This window comes from Cryptomeria japonica, chromosome 8, assembly GCF_030272615.1.
Source record: "Cryptomeria japonica chromosome 8, Sugi_1.0, whole genome shotgun sequence".
Lineage (NCBI taxonomy): Eukaryota > Viridiplantae > Streptophyta > Pinopsida > Cupressales > Cupressaceae > Cryptomeria > Cryptomeria japonica.
Genome location: NC_081412.1, coordinates 561,944,396 through 561,954,778, shown reverse-complemented (window position 1 = coordinate 561,954,778; position 10,383 = coordinate 561,944,396). Strand labels below are relative to the sequence as shown.

General features: G+C 33.0%; 1 protein-coding gene across 1 annotated transcript; it reads left to right on the top strand.

The window, feature by feature from the left end:
* Positions 1-3,928: 3,928 nt before the first annotated feature.
* Positions 3,929-9,516, top strand: LOC131067084 (uncharacterized). Its single transcript, XM_058002011.2, has 3 exons — positions 3,929-5,473; positions 7,807-8,346; positions 8,937-9,516. Exons 1-3 carry the CDS (start codon positions 4,619-4,621, stop codon positions 9,036-9,038), a joined length of 1,497 nt encoding a protein of 498 aa, XP_057857994.2. The 5' UTR covers positions 3,929-4,618; the 3' UTR covers positions 9,039-9,516.
* The last annotated feature ends 867 nt before the right edge of the window (positions 9,517-10,383 follow it).

The window sequence follows — 10,383 nt, the reverse complement described above, 5'->3', positions numbered from 1 at the left end:
TTATTGCCTATCGTCCAATTCCTAAGTTTGGTACACTAATTAATAATAGGTGGGTCTTAAGCCCATTTTTACGCCTTGATTTTGAATCCCTATTAATATGATTTGTTATATAAATATGACTTTTTGATGATATTTATCAAACACCGAAAGAAAACGCGTGTACCTAACTGCACCGTCCAAATTAAGGGAGACATTAAATGCATTAAAGGAAATTTCTTTTATTAATTATGTGATAGATAAATCTTTTATAGTTAAGATTTTATTTAGAATTGATTTTTTAAATAAGCTTAATTTGAAATTGATAATTCTTAAGATTTGTGTAAATTATATATTTATGTAAGTATGTGTATGACACATAAATAATAATAAGAATCTTCATTAAAAAATAAAAATAAAAAATAAAAAATTATTAATGATCATTATGTTTTTATTAACAACAAAATTATGGTGACAACAATGTATGAAAGTAAATTAATACATATTTCTTGAACACATTTATCTAAAAAATGAGAGAGATATCAACTGAAACTATTTTATTTATCTTAAAATTATTTATTTTATTTTAAATTATATTTATCATATACAAAAATATCTATATGTTTGCTTTTATGTGGTGTTTATTTTGTAAATATTATCTTTATAATTAATATTCATATTTTGATACGTGAATTGTTGTCAAATTTAACTTAAAAGGTAAGAGCCCTTTGTTAAAACTTAAAAAAACAATCACATGATATTACTTTACAATATGAATGTTGAATCCTTCAACTTGAAGTAAAAATGAAAATTTTTATGTCAAACAACCTTTATGCATGTTCAAAGAGGCTTTCCTTCTCACACATATTTTATGTGAAACTACCTTTATGCACGCTCAAAGAGGTTTGCTTTTATGTGGTGTTTATCTTGTAAACATTATCTTTATAATTAATATTAATATTTTGATATGTAAATTGTTGTCAAATTTAACTTAAAAGGTAAGAGCCCTTTGTTAAAACTTCAAAAACAATCACATGATATTACATTACAATGTGAATGTTGAATCCTTCAACTTGAAGTACCAATTTGAATCCTTCAGCTTGAAGTACCAATGAAATATATTATGTCAAGCTACCTTTATGCATGTTCAAAGAGGCTTTCCTTCTCACACATATTTTATGTGAAACTACCTTTATGCACGCTCAAAGAGGTTTGTTTTTATGTGGTGTTTATCTTGTAAATATTATCTTTATAATTAATATTAATATTTTGATATGGAAATTGTTGTCAAATTTAACTTAAAAGGTAAGAACCCTTTGTTAAAACTTTAAAAAAAAATCACATGATATTACATTACAATATGAAAGTTGAATCCTTCAACTTGAAGTACCAATGAGATATTTTATGTCAAACTACCTTTATGCATGTTCAAAGAGGCTTTCCTTCTCACACATATTTTATATGAAACTACCTTTATGCATCCTCAAAGAGGCTTTCTTTCTCACACATATTTTTTGTGAAACTAACTTTATGCATGCTCAAAGAGGCTTTCCTTCTCACACATATATAACTTGCACATCATATTAAATATAGACAGGGAAACCAACAACTAGGTGAGTCCACAACAAAGAAGAAAACCACAAGAGTTTCAAACAAAAATATGACTTGCACATAATAATTATTAAATATAGACTACAACAAGTCCTAGATGATTGCTAGATAACCAAAATACATTAGGGTTTATTCTTTATACAACACCCCAACAACTAAATTTGAATATTTGGAGTTGAAATTGACACATAATGACTAGTTGAAAAAAATGAGTCTACTTAAACCTAAAATTAAATTTTAAAAATCAAAACCACAACCACAATTCTAAACTAAAATTTACCCATACTTATAAATTGTACCTAGAACAAAAAATAATAAATTTTAAACAATACATCTAAATCCTTAAAATATATAAAATTAAATTAGTCAAAAGGAAATTTGACAACTTGCACATCATAGTTAAATATAGATAGTCAAAACAACCACTAAGTGAGTCCACAACAAAGAAGAAACCCACAAGAATTTTTCACACAAAAATATATGACTTGTACATTTAATTACTAAAATTTAACAATAGATTTAAATCCTTGAAATATAAAAAATTAAATTAGTCCAAATGAAATTTGACAACTCCCACACAAAAATATATAACTTGCACATCATATTTAAATATAGATAGCCCAACTAGTAGACTAGGTGAGTCCACAACAAAGAAGAAAACCACACGAATTTTCACACAAAAATAAATGACTTCACATATTAATTGTTAAATATAGATGACATCCAGGCACAAAAAAGGGAAAAAACGCAGGACCCTTACATAAGGATTGTGATGTCATGCCTAGCATGGGAGGCACCTAACTCCCCACTTCTTGCCTTAGTCAAACCCTTGGGTTGATTCGACACTTTTGAAAAGATTGAAGACATTTTAGGTAGTCGTGTAAATGCCTAATCTACTCTTGTCTATGTAGATGGTATGTTATGCTCATCTAATAATGATGCAATATGTAATTATGCTCTTCATGGACGCATCCTAGACACCCTAACAACTAAATTTGAATATAATGTTTTAACGTGATTGGTGATGCTAGCACAACACCATGTGAAATTCTTTTGACCCAGAGTTATGAATTGGTGAGGTCACAAATGGGGGACCTCATTCCCATTTAACAAAGCTAAGACCTAAACCCACAAGCATATCAGATCAAACAACACCATGTCAAACACTTTTGACCCAGAGCTATGAACCGGTGAGGTCACAAATGGGGGATCTCATCCCCATTTAACAAAGCTAAGGCTCAAACCAACAAGCACATTGGATCAAACAACACCATGTGAAACACTTTTGATCCCGAGCTATGAACTGGTGAGGTCACAAATGGGGGACCTGTCACAAATGGGAGACATCATCCCTATTTGACAAAGCTAAGGCTCAAACCCATAAGAACATTTGATCAAACAACACCATGTGAAATGCTTTTGACCTAGAGCTGGACACAACAACAACACCACCACTTAACCAACACACCATGAGAAGAGCCCCATTTGGAGTTGAAATTGACACATAATGACTAGTTGAAAATGAGTCTACTTAAACCTATAATTAAATTGAATATAAAAATTTAAAAATCAAAACCACAACCACAATTCTAAACTAAATTATTATCTATACCTAAATTTTTTACCTAGAACTAAAAATAATAAATTTTAATCAATGCATCTAAATCTTTAAAATCTATAAAATTAAATCAGTCAAAAAGAAATTTGACAACTCCCACATAAAATTATATAACTCCCCATCATGATTACAACTCCCACACAAAAATATATAACTTGCACATCAAAATTAAATATAGATAGCCAAAAGAGCCCACCAAATGAGTCCACAACAAAAGAAAAACCACAAGAGTTTTCGCACAAAAAATGTATGACTTGCACATAAAAATTATCAAACTTTAAATGATAGACCTAAATCCTTAAAATATAAAATTAAATTTATGAAAAAGAAATTTGATAACTCCCATAAAAAAATATATAATTTACACATCATAATTAAATATAGATAGCCAAACCACGACCAGGTGAGTCCACAACAAAGAAGAAAACTATAAGAATTTTCATACAAAAATATATGACTTACACATAATAAATTTTATTAAATATAAAAACAATTATTAAATATAAAAATAAAATATTAAAATATACATATATATGTATATGTATATATACAAATGGGTTCCAGTGAGTCCACGAGAGAGAGGAAAACCACATAATCCTTACACTAGGGTACTGAAAGGCAACTAAAAACAAAGAGGAAAAAAAGGTACGGCGCGGGCCCCAGTCCTCAAATTAGAGAGAATGAGACCAAATTGACAAGCATTCAGGAGTTGAAATGACTGTGTTAATCCGGTTATTTTGTTAACTGAAACCAGTGATTTTGAAGGGATTAAGTAGGAAGAATTTGCTGTAAACAAGTCAACTTAGAGCTTGAGTAATTCGAAAATGGCCGGCGTGGTGGACGAGGATTTGGTGCGGTTCTGTAATTTGTGAGTTACGTGTCAGTAGATAAATGGGTTCTGAGACATCTGTCTTCATAAAAAGCTTTCAATCTGAAGAGAAAACAGTTCCTTGACCAAGGGAACGGGTCTGCCAATTTGCCGTGTTTCCAGTGCAGAGAAAAAATCGCCTTCATACGTGTCAGAAATGGATTCTACGGCTGCCATTATAGAGACTGGATCCGCCAAACGGAACATCCGGAACAAAATGTTATTTTAGCTCGGAGTCTGTTACCGCGAATTAAAGATTTTGGGTGGAGAATATTTGTTTTTCAGATTTCATATCCAGCCATTATTGAATAGCGCAATTTGGCGCGTTATAGAGCTGTAATTACTGTGGCCGGCTGGGAGGTGATCCAAATTTGGGGGAAATAAGTACAAGCGATAGAAATTTCCGCATTTTATATTCTCTGTTGCGCCGGCCGTGGCGGCCTTGGTTTTGAGGGGTGGGGTTGTGAAAGTTTGTTGGAAGTTATAAACCCTGGTTTTGAGGGGTTTTCGTGGGCTGAATTTTCGTGCTTTATAGGATTTTCAGTATGCAGAGGAAAGGAGATCTGGAGGAAAGCCCGAGGGCGAGAACAAATGTGTTTGAAATGTTGAGGCAATTGTGCTGGAAGGGCAGTGGAGCGGTAGCGCTTGGCTGGGGTTTCTATGTGCTTTTTCTGGTGCTTTCTACTCATCCCTGTTGGGAGTCTTCAGATTGCTGGGCGGCGCTCTTCATTGGCAGCCAGGGAGCCACAAAATTTGCTGCAACACAGACAATAAGGTCGTCTGGAAAGACTTCGAGTGGAAGTGCTACTGGTTTGGAGCATATTGTGTTCGGCATCGCGGCTTCTGCTGATAAATGGAAGTGGCGGAAAGAGTATATTGATTTGTGGTGGAAACAGGGGAAAAACAGGGGATTTGTGTGGCTCGACCGCGAGACCTCTGAGCCGTGGCCGGTAAATTCTCCTCCGTTTAAAATCTCGGAGGACACTTCGCGCTTTAAGTTTACTCACCCTAATGGATACCGTTCTGCTATTCGGATTTCGCGAATTGTGTCAGAGACATTCCGATTGGGGTTGCCGGATGTCCGGTGGTTCGTCATGGGAGATGATGATACGGTGTTCTTTACGGAGAATCTTGTCAAGGTTTTAGGTAAATATGATCATAATCAGTATTATTATATTGGCAGCAATTCCGAGTGCGCAGAGCAGAATATGGTGCATTCTTTCAGCATGGCGTATGGTGGAGGAGGATTTGCGATAAGTTATCCGCTGGCGAAAGCTCTGGCCAGAATTCAAGATGAGTGCCTGGACAGATATTCGTCATTGTACGGCAGCGATCAGCGGGTGCACGCCTGTTTGGCAGAGCTCGGGGTGCCTCTCACGAAAGAGCCCGGTTTTCACCAGGTAGAATTTAAATGCCTGAAATTCTGACAGTCCATAGTAAATTTTTGAATTTGCTCATGTAAGTAATTTTTCTCAACAATATTTTCATCAACAGACCAGATAATATTCTGTTATTTAAACATTTTTTTTCATTAACATTTTAGATGAATTCATCAACAAACCGGATCATATTCTATTATTTATACAATTTTGTTCATCAACATTTTAGATGAATTCATCAACAAACCAGATCATATTTTATTATTTAAACAAGTGTTTTCATCAAAATATTTAGCAAGAAAACAATATTTTAATTAACCAACCAGATCATAATCTGTTATATCAGATCATTTTCTATTATTTAAACAAATTTTTCATTTATATTTCAGATTTCAACAAAAAAAATTTATCGACAAATCAGATCATACTGTATTATTTCATGATCCAGTAGAATTTGCTAATTGTAGAATAGTTTTATGTTAATTTCAGAATGTTCTGGAAGTTGAGCGGCATTAGAATGAGGTTGTACGGTGATTCGACTGTTTCAATTCTTTTTAGTATTTCGAAGTTCCAATCGCGCAATTACAATTCACTACGCAATTAGTTCTTGGAAAGCTTTTTCTAGGCCGTGCGGAAAACACGAAAATCTCAATGGTCAGTCGGGAGCAAATGGGTCCCACAAAACAAAAGATTTTGTGGTGTCTGACACAAATTTTTAGGGCTTTCAAATTCTTAGCAGCAGATTTTTTTTGAAAAGTAGCCGGATGCAGATAGCTAATTGACCAACAGATTTTTTCAAGATTTTCCATGCGTTTTGGTCTTAAAGCTGCACAAAAATCTCCTCGGCTTTAAAAATGGATCTGAATCTTTGCTTGCGACCATCATTGCATCAAAAATAGTAGCCGACTGTAACCGCGAATAATTTTACTGAGCCCAATTGCTCTAGAAATTTCTTATCAGCACTTTTAAGGGACCTCGTTGTAAGTCTTCAGATTAGAGGGACCACGTTGTAAGTCTTCAGATTAGAACTGCCTTTCCCGTAAAGTTGTTAAGAGCGCATAAGACACTCTGAGGTATTCCGTACGTGATAGGCGATCTGCTCACGGGCGGCACAGTTGAGCTACTTTAGGGACATTTGTTCACGGGAGGTGTATCTTAGGGTACTTTACAAAAGACTCTAGAAGTTTCGACCACTGTATTATCCTTGATTAAACTATTGGATTGAACTGTGTAATCTAGAGTAGATAGATTGGAGTCATTTATGAGCCCATATTTCATGAATGGTCATCTGAATAAATCTACTAACCTTGTCTAGTCCATCACTTGGAGTAGGCTGTAGCTATTCTAGTTTCAAAAACTCTAGTTCCAAAAATATTTAAACTGTACAATGAAAATAACCTTCCAACAGGGTCAGTTTAGAGCTTCTGTTAGTCCAGCAGCCATTCTGTGTCTATTCTGCAATTTTTATTTTATAAACTTAAAAATTGTGGTTCAACTAATCTTTGAGTGAGCACTATTCAATTTTTAAGAGTCAATGATTTGTGATTTTTATTAAATATTTAATAAATATATATTTTTAATTATTAAATTTTAAAGATAAAATTTGAAATTTATGTATCATTATTTATTAGTAAAAAATAAAATAATAGAAATATAATTAAAATATATATTTTTAAAAAAATATTTAAAAAAAAGATAAATCAAGATTCTTAATGGATAAATTTGCAAAAATTAAGATTAAAGAAAAAAATATTGAAAAAAAATGTAGAATATTAGCATATTACAGAGATTAGTTATTTGCATGAGTTCATGCCCTTGATAGAACTATTGAAGTTTCTAGAAGACTACAGGGGAACCATATACCATATTTTATTTTTTTGTAGTATCAAAAATTGCTTACATTTTATTATCTCTACTAAGGGTTCAATTTTGGCACTTAACAGTGACAACTTCAACTTACAACTTAGTGGGTTTTTTATTTTGGTCAACAACTAGTATGAATGGCTTCTTTTGTTTCTGATTTTAGTCGGCCTAAACCATACTACTATAATTAATTATAATTGATTGGTTCATATTCTTTAATACTACTCTTAATTATAGTTGATCGGTTCATATTTTTTTTGGTAGAACTTTCTATTTATTCTGTTCATATTTTCTTTAATACTGCAGTTAATTATAGTTTATTGGTTCATATTTTTTAATAGGACTTTCTGTTTATTCTGAAACAACTGGACAAGTCAGAGTAAAAAATTAACATTTCCATGTATCATATTTCCTCTATTTTAGATATGTTAAACGCAGTTAACTCTGAAAATGCATATTTAAGTGTTTTCCACTTATTCTTTCAATCTCAGGTGGATCTGCACGGCAAATTGTTGGGTATTTTGGCGGCGCATCCTTTAACACCGTTAGTTTCCCTCCACCATCTGGATGTGGTGGCGCCGCTGTTCCCAAACATGAGCCGGGTGGAGGCGCTGCAGCATCTGATGAAGGCTGTGAAGGCCGATCCGGATCGTGTTGTGCAGCAGAGCATGTGTTATGACAGAAGAAGGAACTGGACATTGTCTGTCTCTTGGGGATACAGTGTGCAGATATACGGCCGTATAATGCTCCCGCGCCTTCTGGAATATCCGCTGGAAACCTTCAAGTTTTGGATGGGTTGGGCGCGCTTCCCCTTTGTGTTTAACACCCGCCCATTGTCGCAAGACCCATGCCAAAATCCCAGTGTTTTGTATATGGAGACCATGAATGATTCCGGTTCCCCAGAAATTTTTAGCAGCTATACTAGGCAGGCAGAGGTAGGAGAGAAGAGTTGTAACGCCACTGTTAATAATCCCGAAGAGATAAAGAGGGTTAGAATTGTGTCCCACAAAATAATTGTTGATTGGAGACAGGTAAATACTAATATTCAACCTTTTTTATTTTACATAAACTATTGGATTTTTTTATATCTATAACATTCCTGATCTGGGTCATTCTTTAGGTTTGAAGTTTATTAAATGCATAGAATTTTCACAATTTACAATAAATTGTCTTGATAGTTTTTGGATTTGACTGTATAATCAATTTTTTCATTACACAGTCCAATAAAAAACTATCAAGACACTCAATTCATACTTAATCGTTCTGATTCATTTTAGTGTATAAAATTTCTATAATCAATAATAAATTATCTTGATAGTTTCTAACTGTATAATCAATTTCTCATCAGTCAAATTCAGAAATTATCAAGATAACCCAATTTATACTTAATCATCTTAATAATAGACTTAAAAAGTAACCACAGACTATAACCTGAAAGGTCTTGATGATGGGTCGGTCAATAAGCGTGACCTAAATATCCCATGATAGGTCATCATAAATGTGACCTGCAAACAAACAAGGATGTTGTCTGTTCCTTATAAGTCTTGTAATAGTTCAAACATTATGGACTGTGGGAATTTGAAACCTTCAATTAACTCTGCTTTTACTGTTGTGTTAACAGGCTCCGAGGAGGCAGTGCTGTGACCTGGTTTCCTCTGGAAAATCTGACATTGAAATTAGTATCAGAAATTGTAGGGAGGGAGAATCAATGTCTCCCCCTTAATTGGTTGCATAAAGTTTTCGTTTTTGTCTTTTCCCCTGTAGATAAATATGCCCATTGCAGAATTTATTTTACTTCACAATTTATCCAAGTGGGCAATGTATAAGATACGTTGGTGTGGTGGCGTGAATTTAGTTCTATGAATAATGAGAGGCAGAGCAGCAACATGAGAATTAAATTGAACGGACATTTTCCATTGGAAAGTATTTGTGTCCATTTTCTAATTTTTCTCTGGTTTGTTGTCACCAACGGTCAAATTAGCACAAGGATGTGCCGGCCACTCAGTCTGACAAATATTCAAAATACGTTTTGCACAATTTTTGTTACTTGTTCATCAGGTTAACTTATCATGCCCAGCGGGAAGATGATAAAGATAACTGTATGGATTATGGGTTCTTTACATTTTCATGGTGGGTCATAGAATATGATTCTAAATATTTATGTAAATTTTTTTTATACAAAATAGAGATATCATTTTTCAGGTTGAGGTCTTGTGAGTAGTTTCAAGATATCTTTAACTAATAGAAAGTCTTACGAAGAAAAAAAAAATTGTTCTTTTTAAGAATAGTAGCCATTACTTTTTAGAACTGCAGATTTGAGTCAAAAAGTGGGGGCTAGAAATTGGTTCACCAAATTAGACTTTTTTCTGCCTTTTGTCATTCAAAAGATGTTTTTTAAATTTTATCAATTATTTTATATTTATTTATTCTTTGAATTGAATATGTTAAATGATAAAATTCATGAGACCACCAACTTTCATAGATTTTTGAACTTAAGAGTTTTAGAGGATTGCTGGCTTTAAAATAATCTTATAATATTTAAAAGTTTTTATCATTAAAAAAACATGTAAGTTCTCTTGTTCGAATGTTAGCCTACACTCACACAAATCTTGCTAACTCCATCATTTATTAATTGAAATAATTAACCTAATTGGCCGAAGCCCTTAGAATTCCACTTTAGATGTCCCTATTGGGAATTAAACTTGGGTCTCCACAATGAGAACCGAGTGTTTTAACCAGTTGAGCTCAACCCCTTGGACACCTCTTAATCAAAATTAAATCAATTAAATGGTCCTTATTATTTAATCAATTTAATTATTGTATTATCAATAAATTTCTAAAATTAATAATCAAATCCAAATAATCATTATCCAAATGAATTAATGAAAATCATGATAAAATCAAACAAAATCCCATGAATAATTAACGAATTGTCCTAAATAATTAATATTTTTTTTAAAAGAAAAAAACATAACTAACTTATTAACTATTCGAGAAAATAAAATAAATAAATAAATCATGTTGATTGACTAATAATAGCGAGCTTATCCTCATCCATTCCGCCTACC